Source organism: Schizosaccharomyces octosporus (genome assembly GCF_000150505.1).
Source record: "Schizosaccharomyces octosporus yFS286 unplaced genomic scaffold supercont6.3, whole genome shotgun sequence".
In the NCBI taxonomy this organism is placed as follows: Eukaryota; Fungi; Ascomycota; class Schizosaccharomycetes; order Schizosaccharomycetales; family Schizosaccharomycetaceae; genus Schizosaccharomyces; species Schizosaccharomyces octosporus.
Window position 1 is genome coordinate 2,782,418 of NW_013185621.1, and position 19,502 is coordinate 2,801,919.

At 38.3% G+C, this 19,502-nt stretch overlaps 10 protein-coding genes across 10 annotated transcripts; 5 read left to right on the forward strand and 5 right to left on the reverse strand.

Annotated features, from left to right (window-relative positions):
- The first annotated feature begins 476 nt into the window (after positions 1-476).
- SOCG_01797 (transmembrane transporter) lies at positions 477-3,079 on the forward strand. The gene has a single exon (XM_013164750.1). It carries the CDS (start codon positions 1,076-1,078, stop codon positions 2,921-2,923), a length of 1,848 nt encoding a protein of 615 aa, XP_013020204.1. The 5' UTR covers positions 477-1,075; the 3' UTR covers positions 2,924-3,079.
- SOCG_01798 (SAGA complex subunit Hfi1) lies at positions 3,024-4,859 on the reverse strand. The gene is made up of 4 exons (XM_013164751.1): positions 4,145-4,859; positions 3,884-4,104; positions 3,703-3,802; positions 3,024-3,646 (listed from the first exon to the last, which is right to left on the reverse strand). The coding sequence occupies exons 1-4, from the start codon at positions 4,365-4,367 to the stop codon at positions 3,156-3,158; spliced, it is 1,035 nt and encodes a 344-aa protein (XP_013020205.1). The 5' UTR covers positions 4,368-4,859; the 3' UTR covers positions 3,024-3,155.
- A 313-nt stretch (positions 4,860-5,172) lies between these two features.
- Positions 5,173-6,795, forward strand: SOCG_01799 (Man5GlcNac2-PP-Dol translocation protein Rft1; the record flags this gene model as incomplete). Its single annotated transcript, XM_013164752.1, has 1 exon — positions 5,173-6,795. One exon carries the CDS (start codon positions 5,173-5,175, stop codon positions 6,793-6,795), a length of 1,623 nt encoding a protein of 540 aa, XP_013020206.1.
- On the reverse strand, positions 6,789-8,781 carry SOCG_01800 (imidazoleglycerol-phosphate synthase). The gene is made up of 2 exons (XM_013164753.1): positions 8,584-8,781; positions 6,789-8,440 (listed from the first exon to the last, which is right to left on the reverse strand). Exons 1-2 carry the CDS (start codon positions 8,701-8,703, stop codon positions 6,932-6,934), a joined length of 1,629 nt encoding a protein of 542 aa, XP_013020207.1. The 5' UTR covers positions 8,704-8,781; the 3' UTR covers positions 6,789-6,931.
- A 650-nt stretch (positions 8,782-9,431) lies between these two features.
- On the forward strand, positions 9,432-10,289 carry SOCG_01801 (2' O-ribose methyltransferase Mrm2; the record flags this gene model as incomplete). The annotated part of the gene is made up of 5 exons (XM_013164754.1): positions 9,432-9,545; positions 9,613-9,663; positions 9,715-9,941; positions 9,984-10,032; positions 10,086-10,289. The coding sequence occupies 5 exons, from the start codon at positions 9,432-9,434 to the stop codon at positions 10,287-10,289; spliced, it is 645 nt and encodes a 214-aa protein (XP_013020208.1).
- A 103-nt stretch (positions 10,290-10,392) lies between these two features.
- SOCG_01802 (uncharacterized protein) lies at positions 10,393-12,397 on the reverse strand. The gene has a single exon (XM_013164755.1). It carries the CDS (start codon positions 12,088-12,090, stop codon positions 10,450-10,452), a length of 1,641 nt encoding a protein of 546 aa, XP_013020209.1. The 5' UTR covers positions 12,091-12,397; the 3' UTR covers positions 10,393-10,449.
- SOCG_01803 (deoxycytidylate deaminase) lies at positions 12,370-14,134 on the forward strand. Its single transcript, XM_013164756.1, has 4 exons — positions 12,370-13,010; positions 13,226-13,714; positions 13,761-13,813; positions 13,858-14,134. The coding sequence occupies exons 1-4, from the start codon at positions 12,691-12,693 to the stop codon at positions 13,962-13,964; spliced, it is 969 nt and encodes a 322-aa protein (XP_013020210.1). The 5' UTR covers positions 12,370-12,690; the 3' UTR covers positions 13,965-14,134.
- Positions 13,961-16,086, reverse strand: SOCG_01804 (cytoplasmic histidine-tRNA ligase Hrs1). The gene has a single exon (XM_013164757.1). The coding sequence runs from the start codon at positions 15,838-15,840 to the stop codon at positions 14,152-14,154; it is 1,689 nt and encodes a 562-aa protein (XP_013020211.1). The 5' UTR covers positions 15,841-16,086; the 3' UTR covers positions 13,961-14,151.
- Positions 16,041-17,916, reverse strand: SOCG_01805 (N-myristoyltransferase 1). The gene is made up of 4 exons (XM_013164758.1): positions 17,593-17,916; positions 17,408-17,532; positions 16,452-17,342; positions 16,041-16,402 (listed from the first exon to the last, which is right to left on the reverse strand). Exons 1-4 carry the CDS (start codon positions 17,768-17,770, stop codon positions 16,205-16,207), a joined length of 1,392 nt encoding a protein of 463 aa, XP_013020212.1. The 5' UTR covers positions 17,771-17,916; the 3' UTR covers positions 16,041-16,204.
- Positions 17,880-19,407, forward strand: SOCG_01806 (uncharacterized protein). Its single transcript, XM_013164759.1, has 2 exons — positions 17,880-18,530; positions 18,584-19,407. Exons 1-2 carry the CDS (start codon positions 18,459-18,461, stop codon positions 19,256-19,258), a joined length of 747 nt encoding a protein of 248 aa, XP_013020213.1. The 5' UTR covers positions 17,880-18,458; the 3' UTR covers positions 19,259-19,407.
- The last annotated feature ends 95 nt before the right edge of the window (positions 19,408-19,502 follow it).

Here is a 19,502-nt window from a genome sequence, read left to right on the forward strand (position 1 = left end):
TTATTTCATGCTTCTCAAGATATGTCTCATTTCTATCAAGGACGTTCCTCTCTCTGTCTCTCTCTGTCTCTCTCTCTCTGTGTTTATCTCTCTGTGTGAGTGTTTTTCCTGTTGTTTACATTCGTCTTGTTTATTTCGCAAATGTTACTTTGCACGTTACTTCTTCTGCTACTTCTTATCTCTTTTCTTCAACCTTATCGTATAACCTTCACCTATCAACAACTCGGCCCCTCTCTTATCATTATCGCATTTTCACCTCGTTGGTTATGATTTCCCGTGGCGCTAACTTTTTGTTTCTTTTTGTGACTTTGTACTCCATTTTGACTCTTTTTCAAGGAACACTCTGCGTCATCTTCCGAACCCTCCACCCAAAACTCTTATCTGAAGTCACAATGATCTCTATGATAGTTCAGATGCAAGATTGTCTCTTTGTATTTAAATTTCCGCTCGTCCTTCCCTGCGAGCCCTTTGTTATTGTCGGTTCTTTTCTTGACAATTTGTCGACAACCCCATTGTTTATTTCTTTGGTAAAGCCATAAAAGAGTCATCATCTCTTGTGTCTTTTGTTGTCGTTGTTGGGGTTTCATTTAAAGAAAAACATAAACAAGACATAAAATCTTAGAAAATAAAGTAAAAAGTATATCACGAATAAAGAAGGATCTCTTTTCCCTCTTTTCTCGTTTCTCTTGGCTTTACCTACCCATTGCCATTGTCCTTGTCTTTTCTCGTAGGCGTTGTGTTGCTTGGTTTAGTTTGCTTCCAAAAGGTTGGACTGACGTTTGGTGGGTTTGTTTATTTGTTTATTTGATTTTGTGCATGTGTGTAGACTCTTTTATAGACTAAAAGATCATTATTATTTTTTCAAGGTTTCTTTTTCGGCGTTGTCTTTTTTTGATTGTTGTTTGATATCTGTTGTTGTTGTTGTTGTTTTTTTTGGTGACATTGGAAAAGCGTAATTGCTTCTCGACAACTTGGTATTCTTTTTCATTGATATTGCCTTTTTTTTTCCGTTTCCTTTTCATATTTTAATCTTTCTTTCGTTTATTTTCTTGACTCTTATTGACAAGGAATTAATATGAAAGTCTTGCAACGCTTGAGCGAATGGATCGAAGAAATCGATTTTAAAATCGCTCGTAGTCCCGTCGGTCGTTGGTTCCGCCTTGAAGGATGTGGACATGTCCGTGAACGTAGGGGAAGTCGTTTTAGTGTTGAACTCCGTGCTGGATTAACTACCTTTTGTGCTATGGCATACATCCTTGCTGTCAATGCTTCTATCATGATCGACACTGGGGGTCCTTGCGATTGTACCGCTTCTGATCCAAAACAATGCGACACCGATCAAGCCTTCTTGGCATGCAAACAAAACTTTCATCGTGATGTTGTCACCGCTACTGCTGCTATCTCTTGTTTATCTTCTGTCTGTATGGGTGTCTTTGCCAATATGCCCGTCGGAATGGCTCCTGGTATGGGTTTAAACGCTTATTTCGCTTATCAGGTAGTTGGTTATAACGGTTCTGGTCGTGTTCCTTACCGTGAAGCATTGTTGGCCGTTTTTGTCGAAGGCTTCATCTTTACGGGTCTTACCATCATCGGCCTTCGTCAATGGCTCGCCCGAGCCATCCCTGCTTCTCTCAAATTTGCAACAGGTGCTGGTATCGGTTTGTATTTAACCATCATCGGCCTCACCCCTAGTGCTGGTTTAGGTGTCGTTGGCCATTCCGCTTCCGACATTGTTGGCCTTGGTGGTTGTCCTCCAGAATATCTTTCCGCCGATTATACATGTGATGGCCATGAGCTGCAATCCGCTCGTATGTGGGTCGGAATCTTTTGCGGTGGTGTCTTTACCGCCATTCTCATGATGTATCGCTTTAAAGGTGCTGTCCTTGCTGGTATTGCCCTCGTCACCATTGCCAGTTGGCCTCGTAGATCAAAAATTACCATGTTCCCCCATACCGACAGCGGTAACTCCGACTTTGACTTCTTTAAAAAAGTCGTTAGCTTCCGTAAAATTAATAGTATCTTGGTCGCCCAAAATTGGAAAGTCACTGGTGGTCAATTTGCCGTCGCTTTGATCACTTTCCTTTACGTCGATATCATGGATACAACAGGTACTTTGTATTCCATGGCTCATTACGCTGGTCTCGTTGATCAACGTACCCAAGATTTTGAAGGGTCCGCCGTTGCTTATCTCGTCGATGCTTTGAGTATTTCTATTGGATCGCTTTTCGGCGTTTCTCCCGTCACTGCTTTTATCGAGTCTGGTTCTGGTATTTCTGCCGGTGGTAAAACCGGCCTTGTTGGTGTTGTCATTGGTATCTGTTTCTTCATTTCTCTCTTTTTCGCTCCCATCTTTTCCAGTATTCCCGTTTGGGCAACTGGCTCAACCTTGGTTCTCGTAGGTAGTTTGATGATGAAGAGTTCGGCTCTTATCAACTGGAGTTATCTTGGCGACTCTATTCCTGCATTTATCACCATTGCTTTAATGCCTCTAACCTATTCCATTGCTTATGGTTTAATTGCAGGTATCATTAGTTACATCGTTCTGAATACCATCATTTACCTCATCGACAAGGCAAGCGCGGGAAAAATTACTCCCGGCGATTACGATCAGAAGGAACCATGGACTTGGCGTGTCGAGGGTGGTCTATTACCTCCTTGGGTCAAGCGACTATGCCATGGTGAGAAGCGGTTTTGGGAAGACCCAACTGATCGCAAATTGGATGAAAATATGGACTTAGAGATGAGCCATACAACTTCATCTATGACTGAAAAGAAAACCAATGTTGATTCTGTTGTTTTGAAAGAAACAACTGCTGATCACCTACCTTTGGACGAACAAATTGGTGAAAGTGAAAGTATCCGGGAAGTGCGTCATGATACTCCCTATGCTGGTATCGACACTGAAACACGTATGCGCATTTAAATACTTTGGTGGGTTTGTGGTTTTTATATTCTTTTTCAGAAATGGGAATTCTTAATCTTTTTGTGTAATTCTAATTATTTATACATAGTCTATTTTTTATAACAAATTTAAGTGGTACATTCTAAAAAAGGCGTTTTACTCATCTCAAAAGGTCAATTCATTATAGAAAGAGGTTTGTAAAAAAGATAATCAAATCGTAGAAAAAACTGTACTTCCTCTCGAGTTCCTTGTATTAATCCAACGGAATGACATCGTCTAGTAAAGATGCTACTGCTTCGCGCTCATCAGAAGGTGCATTCATCGGTTTCATATAATCTGGTAAAGGAGAAGAAAAATCTTTGGTAGCCGTGTTTATTTCATCCTCCATTGCAGCATCATGAAGTAAAAATGGTATCTTAGCATTATGGGGATACTCTTCTACCAGCATATGCGGTTCTATTGACCAAGTCAAGCTTAAATCTTGTAACGAAAATGAAGAATCATGATGCTGCCTTTTTTCCATTAGTCTATCCAGAATGGAAAAGCACTTTGAAAAAATATTTTTTAAATGGTTTTCCAGTCCCGCCAATATAACATCAGGAACAGACTTTTCAATTCCTCCTAGTAAACCATTCTCTAATGCTATTGCAGTGATGCGTTCTTTGAGGGAATCAGCATCAGGAACTTCCAAAGTTTCAGAAGCAAGCGGAGCAACATAACCGGCTTTAATATCATTAACAAACACTAAAATATATTAGAATAAAAAAACACACAAATAATCCACCATTGCTGATACTTACCAGAATTTAACTTATCACGAGATACTGGAATTTTAGGGAGTTTGGCAATTCTCGTTTCCAGTAGCAGTCCAGGAAGATGTGGTTGAAGCCCATTATTTTCCTAAAGAATGAGAAAATTAGCATAAGTAAACGAATAAGGAACCACATGGACAAAGAGTCCAAACGTTCTATCAAGACTTACCTTTAAAACTGCCTTAATTCGGGCCCTGTCTTTCGAACTTAAAGAGAGAATTATTTTTTTCAAATTTTTAGCTTGTAAATTATGCGAAGTAAACTTTTTGTGAACGAACAAAGCTCCATCAGATCGCTTTCGTTTCATCCATGGCAATTTATTCACAGCAGGTTTTTCTGATCTTTGCAAATCTCTGATTATGCTTAAAATTATTCGGTTATGCAATTGAACTAATTGTTAGAATTGAACCATTTTTCAATAGCTACTTACCAAATCTCGAATTATTAGAGTATTTGGACAGCACATTATTTAATTCTTTGCGACTCAATTGACCAACGATAAAATCTGTAACGCACATAGTATACGCTTCATATTCATTTCCAAGTAAACTTTGAAGCTCAGAGATAAAATCCAGTAAATCCCTGGACTCCCCATCACCATTTGAAGGTTTTTGAACAGCTGTTTCAACTCTTTCGACGGATGTTTCTGTCATTCTGGTATAATGAATGCAAGTTTTTTGTTACAAAAAAAAAAAAGAAATGCTAAATTGCTGCTTCCAATTTCCAGTTACACACTTCGTTTTCCATCAACAAACGGCTTGAATCAAAGATCGTTCGCTTATACTCCAAAGACAAGAGAGAAAACCAACCATCAGCTTCTCTTTTTATAACCCTCTCTGTGCATCCAAAAGAATGAGATGTCCTTCTCGTTTATGCAAACCAATTGACTTTTTCAACCAAACCAAACTAATTCTCTTCAAAACTATCCTTTAATTAATTTTACAATCCTTTTTTAAGTCTAATATAACGGTAATGACTTTGCTTTTGTCAATAAACAGAACTTTTTCCACAACAGAAATAAATACTTTTGAATTGAAGACCACTATGAATTTACGAGATGCAAGACATGGAATGTTCAAATACAAAGTCGGTCATTCTATAAAAATTTCGATTTTATAATAATTTCAAAGCTTTCTATTTCTTCATTAAAACTCTTTTGTTATTCATAGCACCAAAAAGTGAATTTCTTTTAAGTAAATGTTTACACGCATACTTATGCTTATAAATATTTATTAGCATATTTTAATTCACCGATGTAAAGAATCCTACATTGAGTCATGCTTTTTAAATGATGAAGAAATGGAAGTCAGCAGCTAACCTGAAATCGCTTGAAAACCATCTACTCGTATGATAAACTAATAGCTGATTATTCTTTTTGAAATGCTATTTTAATTGTTTCCTAATTCACAACAGCTTAATACCTCACTTTTTGTTCTGGCCTTTGTACTCGTAAACGAAATGGCACCAAATGAACACTTTAGCCCTTCCAAGATGTCTACATCGGACTCATTGTTGGAATCTTCTTCTAGGGGACTCGGATCTTCCATCTTTTTTCAAAGCATTTCTCGAGGTTTGACATTCGTCTTAAATCAGCTAACGATTCGATTCACAAGTCCTCGGGCATATGCGTATTCATCCATTCATTTTGAAATTCTGAGAAGTACGATTTTGTTTATAAGTAGGGAATCCGTTCGTCTTGCTATGCAACGTATGCCTTCCCAAGAAAACTGCCTTGAAGATACAACGGAATTACCAATCCCCGACTCCAAGTACCGTTCGGGAAGATTATTACTTGTTAAAAATGCTTCTTTGATCACTGTTTATGTTGGTATAGTTGTTTCCACTCTTGTGGCCCTGTTTTATTTATATGCTATGCCAACGTTTCCATACAAGACCACCTGTATATTGTTGTACTCTTTTGCCAGTTTACTCTACCTCCTGTCGGAGCCCTATTATCAAATACTGCATTGGAAGCGGCAATATTCTCCCACTGCCTCTGCTGAAGGTCTAGGAACTATTTCCAATACAATAACCTCATTCTCTATTTTTCTTGTGTTTCAAAACAGAAACCTTTCCGTCCTTCCTTTTGCTCTCGGAACACTTATGGAATCTGTGGTTTATTTCATCTCTTTATATTCAACTGCTAATGAAAAGTCACTATTCATTCTGCCTCGACGAGTTTTACATGATGGGAAATCGATTTTATGGGAACGGTCTTTCCTTGGTGTCATTTCTTCGCATTCGTTTCATCTTTTACTCAAGCATTTGATGACAACGGGTGACAAAATCATGATTGCTTGGTATGCTGCACCTTCCGTACAAGGACCCTACGCGTTAGCATCAAATTACGGGTCTCTAATTGCCAGAATTTTGTTTCGACCAGTAGAAGAGCATTCTCGAATTGTATTTGCTCAACTGACACATTCGCCCGAAAAAGGGGACCAAAAGAAAGCAACTACTCTTCTTCTTTGGATACTGAAATTGTACTTTTATTTAACTATGTTTGTCGTTTTTGGGTATAACTATGCAAATATCGTTTTGAAATTTGGAGCTGGTAAACAATGGGCCTCCGATGAAAGCGCTGGTGTTTTATCTTGGTATGCATTTTACATTCCATTTATGGCAGTAAATGGCGTTTTGGAAGCTTTCTTCGTATCTACGGCCAGTTCTTTCGAACTTTTGAGTCAAGGTAGAATCTTCTTACTTTCTACCATCTTGTATTTTGTAAGCGGAAAAGTATTTTTGGATTGGTTATCTTTAGGGGCCCATGGGCTTGTTTTGGCAAACATCACAAATCTTTCAATCCGTATCTTGTTTGTTGTACGTTTTGTTCATAAGAATTTTCCTCTCTTTGGGTTTTCCAAGTTAATGCCGCGTCCACTGATTATCATTTTGGCTGTTTTGTTTTCAATCTTTAGTAGGACTCTTCTGCATCGATTTCAAGAGCACAATATTGGATTACTCTTATTCGTCGCGTCTGCACCCACTTTAGCAATGATCTATGGTGTTGCTATACTTGTACTCGACAAAGATGTTTCTACGTTTATTGTATCACGACTAAAAAAACCTCATAGAGATTAAATAACCCTTAATTGTATCGATATGTAAAATAATAATCTAATAAACAACTTCTATTTGTACATGCTACTACGGTATGTTAAACCAAAAATGAAAAAACGAAAAAGAGAGGCTTCAAAATTGTGGCACGTAATCAGTATTATAAACGTACGAGAACGTCTGACTTTTGAAGGTGTTCCTTCACATTTTCAATACTGCAAGTCTTACGATGAAAGATGCCGGCAGCAAGTGCAGCATCACAATCAGTCGCCTTGAACACGTGCTCGAAATGCTCAGAAACACCTGCACCGCTGGAGGCAATAACAGGAATCTTGACGGATTGTTTAACGAGACGAATCAATTCAATATCATATCCAGCATTAGAACCATCTTGATCCATACAGTTCAAAAGAACTTCGCCAGCTCCCATAGCTTCACATGCTTTAGCCAATTCAACAACATCCATATCCCGATATTCTCTTCCTCCCTTTACAGTACATTGATACCAAGCATATTCTTCGCCATTTGGACCGCGATAAGGAGTCTTAATAGCATGATGCTTAGTTTCTTCAGGGCTTTTAACATACTGGCGCTTGGGATCAATTGAAATAACAACAGCTTGACAACCATATGCAGCAGAAATGGTTTCAATAGCAGTAGTTCCAGTCAATTTTTTGTCATTGCTATAAAACTGCTCAGCGGCATATACGGCATCACTACCAATGGACACCTTGTCGGCACCTGAACGGAAATAAGTGCCTGCTACTTCAGCGGCAGAGTACACCGTACCATCTGGATCAACAACATCACGGATACCACCACCGACGGTCAAAGGAACGAAAACGGTTTGGGCAGCTTTTGCAAGAACTTGAAGCATAGGAGCATCCACCAATGGACAATTGCGAAAAGAGGTAATATTTAAGAAAACAACTTCATCCGCACCTTCTTCAAAATAGCGTTGGCACAGTTCAACGGGTTTACCGAGGTTGCGAACTTCACCACCGACAGCGGCTTTCTCGCGAACATCGTACTGGTCACCTTTGGTAACAACGAGGTCACCAGCATCGTTCGAACGAACGTCAAGGCAGGCAATGACACGTTTTGTCAATCCTCCACTAGAGTTTTCTAGCAATTGAGTATCCAAACCACTGATGGCTTTTTCATAGTTTCCGGATAAGAAAGCTTTGATACAGCGTAAACCAGCAGCACCACTCTTCTCTGGGTGGAACTGAGTAGCAAGGAAATTCTTCTTCAAGATAGCACCTACAAACATTTCGTCGCCATAGCGGGTGGTAGCGACATGGAAATCGCTAGGAAGTTGTAGATTGTCAGCAGGCATCATGTAGGAATGGACAAAGTAAAATTTGTCGTGAGGTCTTAAGCCATAAAATTCTTTTTCGGTATTAGAGCGAACAGCGCATGAATTCCATCCGACGTGAGGGACACTTTTGTCCTTACTCTGAAACTTCTGTACCAATCCAGGGAAAATTCCAAGACCCTTCGATTCAGGAGCTTCAACTGAACCTTCAAACAAAGCTTGGATACCAACACAAACGGCCATAAAAGGCTTTCCAGACAGTGCATATTCACGCAATGGTTCTAGGTATCCTTCCTTTGCTAAAGAATCGCACACAAAGCCGAAGTTACCCACGCCGGGAAAAATCAAGCACTAACATAGTGTTAATAAACCTTCATTTTACTGAAACTTAAAATCAATTAACTCATTTAAACTAAAATGCCGTCAACCCTTCAAACTTGTTTTTAATGAATCAAGGATATATACTGGCAATTCTTCATAATCTACTACCATACCTCAGCTTTTGCAATTTCTTCGGGACTTCGAATCCATTCAACGTCGTATCCAAGATGCTGTATGGCATTGACTAAGGAGCGTACATTTCCACTCCCATAATCAAGAATAGACACAGTCATGGTTATGGGTAAATTCAAACGCGTCTTTTGCCTGTTTAGATCTCAGATACTGCACTACTTGAGTTTCACTAAATCTTGTATAGTGCGTCCCTTGCAAGTTGTTATTTTACTAATCCATGTAATCATATGGGTCTAGCCAGTCCGGCTACAAAACATAAGAAAAAGAGGTTTGAAATCGTTATCTATAATTACACAGTGCATTAAACTACGGAAAATACTTATTGAATGCTAACGCTGTATGTTAGTAAACAATTAGATGGTAAACAAAGTGAAAGAATTTATTGCTTTAGGAATGAAGAACGATGGAAACTTAGCATTGTTCAGAATTTTTCTACTATAAGAATAATAAAATAATAATAATATTTTTTGCTATGGGTGTTTTTGAACATTAGCAACGTCAAAATGAAATAAATCTAGTTAAAGATTATATTGCGACTGGAAAGCATTACGATCTCAATTTAACCACTTTTCAAGTGAACATAGAGCTAAAGTAATGAACGGTTCCATTAAGTCTATAGAATGGGATTTAACATGCACGACAGCAAGCTAATTGATTTAGCACCTGGTATTACTCACTAAGAAGTACCACGATACATGAAAAAACATTGTGCTACACACTTACTGTTACTAGATTTTAAATCCATCGTATAATATAATATTTGATTTTAATTGAATTCATTTTCAAGAATTTTGCAGGGTTGAAGGAACCACCAAATTCATGGAACGAAATGAGACCGACAGTCCCTTTTTGGTCATGGGCTGCTAAACGTTCCAAAGATGCTTTTCGCAAACAATCAAAAATCGATAATTATCGATCTAGAGCCGCTTATAAATTACTGGAAGTATGACAATAATGATGATCCCTTTCCGTAGAGAATTCGCTTTCAACAACGTTACTAATTCCTAAAGTTAAACCAAAAGCATAGGTTTTTGAAAAAAGGATATGGAGTTATTGATTTGGTTAGTAGGATTTGGAAAACTATTTCTTGATTCGTTTCTGACGAAGTGTAGGGATTCGCTCCAGGCTCTTGGTCACAAGTAGCCTTGAAGGCTGTAGGCACTGAGGGTTTTGTTACTGCAGTGGATATTCAAAATGTATCACCTCCTCAAGGAGTTTTTCCAGTGTATGGCGATATGTTAGACCCTCAAACACAGACCAAAATACTAGAAGCTTTCCGACAACATCGACAGGAACCCATCAAAAGGGAATTGGTAGTAGATACAGTCTTGAGCGATATGTAAGGAATAGTAACCATACCTTTTCATCTAACTCTTATTAGGCTTCATTCAACCACTGGCATACGCATTCGAGATCATGCCATATCTATGGTATGCTAACTTTCATAATTTGTATGTTACTATTCAATGACTAACAAATTTAGGATTTATGTAATTCTGCGTTTCAATTAGCAAAAACCTTTCTTCGTCCCGGGGGATTTTTTGTTTGTAAATATTATATGGGATCCGAAGAACGTGAGTTTCAGAAGTCTCTGATGGAAGTTTTCAAGCGTGTGTACATAGAAAAACCAAAAGCGTCTATAAAAGAATCCAGGGAAGCTTATTTTGTATGTTTAGGACGAAAATGATACAAACGCAAGCCTTAACATGAAAGCTTCGTATATATTTCCTAACTTCTCTAATATACATAATTTTGGAAGTATTTATAAGTGTTTACATAAAATCCATGATATTATTACCTATACCTCATTTGTTTAATTCACTAAGAAGATCCCATCTTCCTATTACTCATCGCCCGCGATGAGACTCTTGTATTTCATTGTTTCTTTCAGTATTTCGTCTTTTCAAACGTTCTTGCATCTTTGATCGAAGCCTTGCAAGTGCCTCTTTTGTATGTTCAATATCGTTACGTGTACTTTCTTCAATTTGCCTTGGTGACTGAGACTGACTATTAATGGAAGCGCTTCTTCCTGGACGATCTATTATGGTATTTGATACTTCTTCTTTCTGAGTATAGCGATTCCAAGATGTTTTAGGAATAGGTGTTAAATGCTCGAACATGGTCGTGTTAATGTCAGGTCTTTCGCTAGATGTCCCCGTTGCCGGAATACCTTCATTGTTATTTTGACTATGGTTAGTAGAATCACCTTTGGTGTCCACATGGTTTGAATCGACTGGTTGCTCCTTAGATTTTTCATGCTGAGACATTTCGAAATTACCACTGGTGAAGATGGTGTCTTTATTATTTGTCAAATCCGGAGTCTCTATTTTCATTTCCGTAGGTTTCTCAGTAGATAGAGCTGTTCGATTGGAAATCGGAGTAGAGGTATCAAATAAATTACGATTTAAAGGTTCAATATGTTTTCTGAGACTTGAAGAATTCGAATTATTATAGGATCTGTTGTTTCCTGTCCCTTTCTTCGTATCTAGTGTTTGTGAATTATTATCTTGAGTGACTTTTGGTGAATTGAAAGCACGGGACTCAGAAAATTCTTCCAAAATTAAGGAATCTTCAGACTCAGACGAGCTTTCACTACTTAATTCATAAAGCTCCTTACCATTTTTTTTTACTTCATGATTCTGTTCCACTGAACCAGAAATCCCACTCCTACCGGATGAAAAATTTGGTAAATCTCCTTGAACATTCGGGGCACGCCGCTGAGAGACCGTTGAAGGGAGAGGAGTCGAATGGCTAGGGAAATTTGGTAACGAAGGGGAAGATCTTCCATTTGGCGGTCCAAACAAAAGAGGACTAGCACTAGCATTCCGTTCGTAGTTGTTCAATTTATCTTGCAGATTGTGTAGCATAGACTCAATACTCTCAAGCCTTTGGAAGAGAACCAATGAGTCGGTATTCGTTTGTGAAGAAGGTTTCGGAGATGAAGTAGGGAAAGGAGGATCCGTTTGCGTTGGAGGATCATGGAAATGAAATTGAGATGGTGAAGAAAAAGAAGGAATTGTTGGTCGAATAGGGGATTCTGAGGCATCTAGCGATGAAGATGGTAAAGGTAGTCGTGGTGGATGGAATCGCGAACGCGAAGGTGACAAGTCATTCATAGGAGTTAAGAAAGGAGCATCAAAAGAAGAATCATTATTAAGATCAAGGTGAATACGTTTACTCGGTGAAGCCGACTCGGACTTGACATTGATCTTTTTGGATGGTTTCTGTTTCGGAGTATGACCTTTAGCTAAAGTCCTCCTCGGGGTATCTTCAGACATATGTCGCCTTTTTCTCTTTTTTGAAGAAGGATTTTGAGGCGGAAGAAACTGCACATCTGGTTTCGTTGTTGAGCTACCTTGAGTTTCTCTCAAACTGGTCGATGGCTCATTCAGCTGTTGTCTTTCCCATTCCAAATATTCATTTTTAGCATTTAACCAAAATTGCTTAAATTTTCTCCATAATCCAGAGGTTGGATTACCTGGATTCATCTCATTGTATGCTTTCACCTGCAATTCTTTTAATTTGCTGTTTCCTTTCAAATTTGCACGCTTAAATAAGTAAGACTTTTTATTAGTCTACTTCTCTTCAAACACTATTAAAACAACAGTAATATCTAACGGTTGTTCCTATTCAATTCGTTTGTTGGAAAAGGAATGTATAATTCAGTGCTGGCATTTGCTTAATGTAAATCTGAAATGTTGAGACCAAAAAAATCATAGTTCTAAGTTATTGAATAAAATTGAACTTTTATTAAACATTTTATCCTGATCTTTTTCTAAATGTAGACATCTCAAATGGTTAGTTTGAAGAGCACTTCTTAAACTTGTACTTATTGATAACGTTTGCAACACTGAAAGATTCTTTCTCGCTTCAGAAGAATCTTTGATAAATGAAGATATTCTGGTTTGATTTGGGAGTTTAAAAGCTATAACAAAACAATTCTTAGAAACCGGTCAACACCTCTTTCTTTACTTAAGTATATCGTTCCTTTTCGTCAGGCTATACCCTACTTTCCATATTAGGAAAATTACTTTTCAAATAAAAAACATTTAACTGTCTCTAAGTAATCTAATTCTGTGATTTTAAAGATGCCCGTAGTAGGACTTACCGGACCTATATGCAGCGGTAAGGACACTCTGGTGGAGTTTTTGGTTAAAGAACTTGATTTTAAACCCATTGATCGAGTCTATAAAGCGGACGAAGCAAGCGACGTTGTTTACCAAGTTGACGATGAGATACTAGTAGGTGCCAATGCCTTAATAGATTATGTTACTCAACGCTGGCGTGGTAGATTCGTTATTAACGGAATTCCTTCAACTCAACTTCTTAATGGAATTATAAAACGACCCTTTTTTCTTCTTGTCTATGTTGATGCCCCAGTTCTTACCCGCTTTCGCCGGTACACAAGGTATGTAGGATGTCTCTTAAATGATTGCATTACATTACTAACGAATTTACTTGTGAGTCGTATTCCATAAACAATCAGGTTTTTGGAGACCTACTCTCGAACATCTCATTTGCTATAACAGGAAGCGAATCCATAAATGACGAAGTCGAAAGCACACATTCTTCTTGTTCTCCAGACCTGAATAGTTTATTGGAATATAGCTTGTTTGCATATAGTTATTTACATTTAAAAAATACCACTCTTGAGCAATTTTGTGCCATCCAAGATGAAGCGGCCTTTAAAAGCAATAATAGTGTAAATCGACATAGATCCTTGGCTCAGGTTCACATCAATAACGATGCCATTGAAAAGTCAGTTCTCTGGGATAAACTAAGAAGTGCGGACCTAATGAACAATGATAGATTCCGTCCATCTTGGGATAGCTACTTCATGCAAATGGCTAGTTTAGCCGCGATGAGAAGCAACTGCATGAAACGGCGCGTGGGATGTGTCCTTGTTCGTGATAATCGAATTATTGCTACAGGATATAACGGAACTCCTAGAGGTATAAAGAATTGTAATGAAGGCGGATGCCCTAGGTGTAACTCTGCTTTGTCCTGTGGTACTGGTTTGCACACCTGCTTGTGTCTTCATGCAGAGGAAAATGCCTTATTGGAAGCTGGAAGAGAACGCGTTGGATCTAACGGTATTTTATACTGTGACACGTATGTCAATTGAAATTCATCTACTTTATACTAACTATACCTGAAGATGTCCATGTCTAACCTGCTCTGTGAAAATTGCTCAAGTTGGCATCAGTGAGGGTACGTCAACTGCAATGTATGAACTACTAACTTGTTTCATCTAGTTGTTTATAGCATGTCTTATAGTATGGATACCCATAGTGCATCAATACTTGAAGAAGGAGGTGTCCGTCTGCGACAGTTTGTACCACCAGAAAACAACGTCTTTTGATGTTTCCTTTAACATGTATATATTTATATGTGGAAAAGTAGATACTCTTCTTATTCTATTTAAGAAGTCATTTTCTTGATTTGTGAATTGATCTATCAAGCTTCATAAGCTTTTCATATATATAGTTACCCAAAATAAAATATTCCATTTTTATCTAAATCTGACCAACAAACTTATATAATCCATATTAATTTGTAAGAAGGCCTTGGAGAACCTTGACCATATCAGCGCGAGATACCAATTGACCCTCATCACTCTTTTCCTTCAAACCCATCTTCCTTATACGAACAGAGTTTTGGTCAATTTCATCTTGTCCAAGGATTATAGAGAAGGGAACAGCGTACTTGTCAGCCGCATCAAATTGCTGTCTTGGCTTAGGCTTGGCTTTGTATAAAAATTCGGCTTTAATTCCATTCTTCCAGAGCTCATCGCAAATTTGCATACGCTCCTTCAAGAATCCAGTCCATTCCTTACCACCGCCGAAGGCCATAACGAAAACATCAACCTCGTTGGCACGAATTTCTTCGTCGGGAATTCTAGATCTCAAGATGGAGAAAATCCTTTCCAAACCTAAACTAATACCGACACAAGGTACTTGGCTATTTTTCTTAGCAGCAAACATACCAACAAGATTGTCGTAGCGTCCACCAGCAGCAATAGAACCAACACCGATACTATCATCGTTAGAGCGATCAGCTTCAGGGTCTTCAGAAGATTTCTTTTCAGTGGAACTCTTCACCTTGGGAGCTGACGCTTCTGTGACAGCTTCATAGATAATACCAGTATAATAGTCAAGACCACGAGCCAAAGACATGTCGAAGGAGAACTTATTCAAAATTCCAAAGCTTTCAAGATAATCGAAAAGTAATTCCATATCCTTAAAGGCGGAAGTAGCAGAAGGATTGCTAGACAAGAGACTATCGCTCTTCAATTTATTTAACAAAGAGCAATCACCCTTAAGCAAAACATATTCACTAATTTTATCAGCTACATCTTCAGAAAGACCCTTCTCAACAACCATTTCACGTTTAACTTCTTCCCAAGGAAGCTTGTCAAGCTTGTCGACAGCACTAGAAATAGTACGGACCTTATCAGAAGGAACACCACAAACGGTGAAAATACCATCTAAAATTTGACGATGGTTGATTTTGATGGTGTAGTTTCCAACCTCCAAAGCATCTAAACTTTCGACTAACACTTTGAGAGCCTCAGAGTCAGGGATCATGGGATCAAAAGAACCAGCAATATCGAAATCACACTGGTAAAACTCACGCATGCGTCCCTTGGTCATCGCTGGTTGATCTCTTCGATAAACCTTTGCAATGTGATAACGCTTAATGTTGGTAACTTTTGGATTCATAGCTAACCAACGAGCAAAAGGAACAGTCAAGTCATAGCGTAGAGAACAAAGTTCACCACCTTGATCCTTGAGGTCATAAATCAACTTGCTATCTTCTCCATACTTTCCGGCAAGAATTTCCTTTAATTCAAAGACGGGTGTGTCTAAAGTTACACCACCATGACGCTTGAAGATGTCGGTAACTGTCTTGAAGATACGCTCACGCAAAACGACATCCTTATCGTACCAATCCTTCGTTCCTTTAGGGGTTTTTAAAGTGAACGAGTTATCTTTCTTTTTTCCAGAACCAGATTCTCCAACTTTGAGGTTCTTGAGGGCTAAAAGTTTTTCTACCTCTTTGTCTATTTCATTTTTAGGGGCACCCTGGCTTTTCAAAGCTCTAACTACGTTTCCTTGAGCTGAAATCCTTTCGTTAATATCTTGACCGACTGCTGACATTCTTCTGTTCCAAATAGATGGTAACCGGCGGAATGTGGAAAGTTTGGTGGTGAACAAGTGCCTGGTGAAGGTGAACATAAGGGAAGTTATTCTGCTAGAAATAAAAATTTAATTACTGCTGTGAAAATATTAATAACATTTAGAAGTATTTTTTAGCATTTGACGTGGATTTTAGAAGATTGCTGGTGAAGGGCTCAGTTTAAGAAGAAGAGGATAAAGCAATGATCTTACAGTACAGTTGAAGCACTGGTACATGGGAATATTGAAATTTATAATTTCTTGATTTTCATTGTACGGTACATATTGAACTTATTAGATGATACTTTCTATGGCACTATTAATTTCTCGTTTCTACGTAAGGTGGAATCAAAATTTAGGTCAATCTAAGAGTAATTCACCTCATATATGAAAATCACAAGACTAAATATGTTGTATCTAAAAGTTAAATCATAACAAAACCCATACCGCTCGGTCTTGACTTGTCGATATTGTTCTCAGAGTCGATTCCTCCGGGAACCTTAGGACAACGGTAGTTATAGATATAGTAATTGAGGTAGCCGTCACCTTCACCAAATCGAAGGTCTTTCAAAAATAGGTTGTTATCCATTACGGTCACGGCATTGAACACGTCAAAGCGAAGCTGCATTTGTTAGTAACACTTTGATATAATTAACAAAACGGAAACATACGCGATTAGCGATAATTAGGGAATCCTTAATTAGGAGCTTGCATCTTTCAACGAAAGTATCCAAAGATGCCTTGGAATCGTCTTTAGGATAAGACTCGGAAGCATAATAATACAAGTAAGCGGCTTTAATATCATTGTATTGAGGATTTCCGAGGACACTAGAAGGAAGTGAATAAAAAGAGAAAAAGTCAGTAATTTTCTTCGTTTTAGGATCTTCTGCTACATAGCTCCAAATGACAGGTCCTTTGGAGACTTCGCTATCGCCGAGAAACCAGTGTTGCACTTCAACTTCGGTAAAGAAATGTGCCAATTCAAATCTTTCTAAATAACGAGACAATAAATTCTGTACTTGAGAGACGTCGCGCTTCTCCATAGGACGCAATCCAGGAGTAGCTGTCTCAGAAGGCAAATGATATTTGGCCATTTCCTTAGCAGGAGAACTTCCAAACGGAAGAGGTGCAAAGCCTATTTCATACAGCTTTTTCCAGTTTAGACTTCGGTGCATGTAACGGCAGACACTGACTGGACTAGGAAGCAAAATACCACCAGTGTATACAGCTTGCCAGACGTTCAAAAGATGACATCTACGAGTAACCTCCTTAATTAAAAGAGGTGTGAGACGTTTGTTACGTAGCTTTTTGTGGATACACAAAAAGTTAACCTCAGAACACTTCTCGAACAGTTTGTCACGTAAACGGATAACCAAAGGCACTGCTGAAATGAATGCTACTAACTTCTTAGAAGCCTTGACGCGAACACCAACATGCCAATCTTTGACATATCCGGGACACATCAAGGCCCATCTCAAGAACTCAGCAGAATAAGCAAATCGTAGCATAGCAGAAGAGTCTTCCACATAGTTCTCTGTAAGAAGCTCATAAACCTCGCGCAACTACACATTATATGTCGTCAGTAAACGGGCAACTAGGCATATAAGCCTGAATCCTATGCACTTACCTCGTTGTCATCTTCTAAATTCATAGTTGTCCACTCGAATTCTTTCAATAAACGGTAAGGTTCCTTTGGAACCTTTTCAATATCAGTACTAGGGTCAATAGGTCCTTCACTTTCGCATTCTTCATCTGTTTATTTAATGCACATTAGCTTTATTCCCCCTTTCTCACCTATTTGCAGTAGCATACCAAATTTAGGAACAGGTTGAGTCTTCCAAAACTTGTAATCATCATATGTCTTAGTAGGAGCTTCCTTTTCTTCTTCTACTAGAGAACGAAGTGCTAAACGATCCAAAAGTTCACGAATTCCGCCCTCGGAATAAGAGCTTTGTTCATTCTTCTGTTCTTGGTTATTTTTGTTATCCATTTCTTGCTATTTTGACGGAAGAAGTCAACAGCGTGAAATCCTTAGTTTAGTTTGGTAGGGTAGAGCGCGTCGAAACGGTCGATAAACCGTCAGCATGTGCAAAATGCAGATTTGGGAATATTCTTAAAGAACTCTTTCTTTTTTTTATTAAATGGTTTCTATTTTTATATAGTAAAAATGTTCCTGTCTCTAAAACTATAAAGAGAAGGTCAAGCATAAACTTGAATCCCTTTTTCGTTCAATATTCATTTAGCATCGATTTGGCTTAAGAAATTGAAAGTAACAAAAGCCTACATTTTTTTAAAGCTAAAGATAATACTTTTCGATTTACGCTCAAAATTGGATTCCCTATGCTTTTCGAGCATTTCCATAAAACATATATTTTTGGCTGCTACCAAAGCAGATGAATCGAAAAATACCATGCATTTGCTTAAAGTCAAAGAAAATGATAATGTTGCTTGAAAGAAAATGGCTTGGTCGGTAATATTTGCTAAGAAAATATGTTTGTTTACATTTGAAAATACTCAAAAACGGTCGTCCCTTCATTCTTCCTTCAAAAGCATTAATCTAAAAGGGGTTGGAGAAAGGAAAAGGAAAGCAAAAGGGAAGAACTGTATTTATTTTGTATATATATTATTGCATTAGTATCGTTTAGGGGGATCATAAACATTTTGGGATAATTATCGGAATGGAAAACGAAGCAGAAAGTTTTTCAGCAGAAGCTGAGATGGAACAGGAGGATTTGCGCATTTTTAGATTTGTAAGTAGACATTTTCAGGTTTCTTGTTATACTAATTATGGATATCTCTATAGATGATTGGTCTTGCAATCTCGGTACCTGTGCTTATCCTGTGTTTAATTATCATCAGAAGATATATTGATTGTAAACATAAAAAATATCGTATTTTCCGAGCGGTATTATGTTGCATGCCCATCTACGATGAGGAAGATTGTGAAGTGGACTTTTATAATCTTCCAGCTACTGAATCTACGATCACTCTTCCTCGCTACTCTCCGCATCTTCAAGAAAACGAAGAGTTACTTGGAGCTTCTGGGGAACGCGAAGGGATTGATGTCGTTTTAACACCCTCACGGCTTCCTGATACAGAGCCTAACCCGTATCCCTTTCTGTACAATGCAAGTAGTAGGCTGCGCTTCATCCAAAGAATGGAAATAGAGAAGTTGCAGTCACCAAGAATATCTTATCATAACCTTGGAGTTGGACGTTGCAATGGAAGTCGTATTTTGCCATCCTACCCTGAACCTGCTCGCGTACACGTTTCTCCAAATGAATCCAGTGACCTTTCTGATGTACAATCTGCTTCTTCTCAGAACACCAACGTTTCAGAGTGCTTCCCTGCGTCTGTCTCACCTTCTCCTACACCTAACTTCTACTCTCCTCCTCCTCCTTACTGCTACGGCGATATCAATTCACCTTCTCTCGAGAATAGTGTATTTTCGAATGCTAGTACTTTGGTAAGTGCTTAGCATCTCTTTCTTGCCGTTTTTTTATCTACAGGGTTCACCATTCCCTTTTTTTTGTGACTTACTATTACTTATGACACGAACTCCAATAATAAAAAATTTATTTTTCATATAACTAAGCTATAATTTATATTTTCTCGTCCATTGCTTTCCATGATCTTTCTTTTACCGTACTTCCAATGTTTATATAAATCGCGTACTCGCGTACTTCTCATCTGCATAAAACCAATATCCACCTGTACCTAAA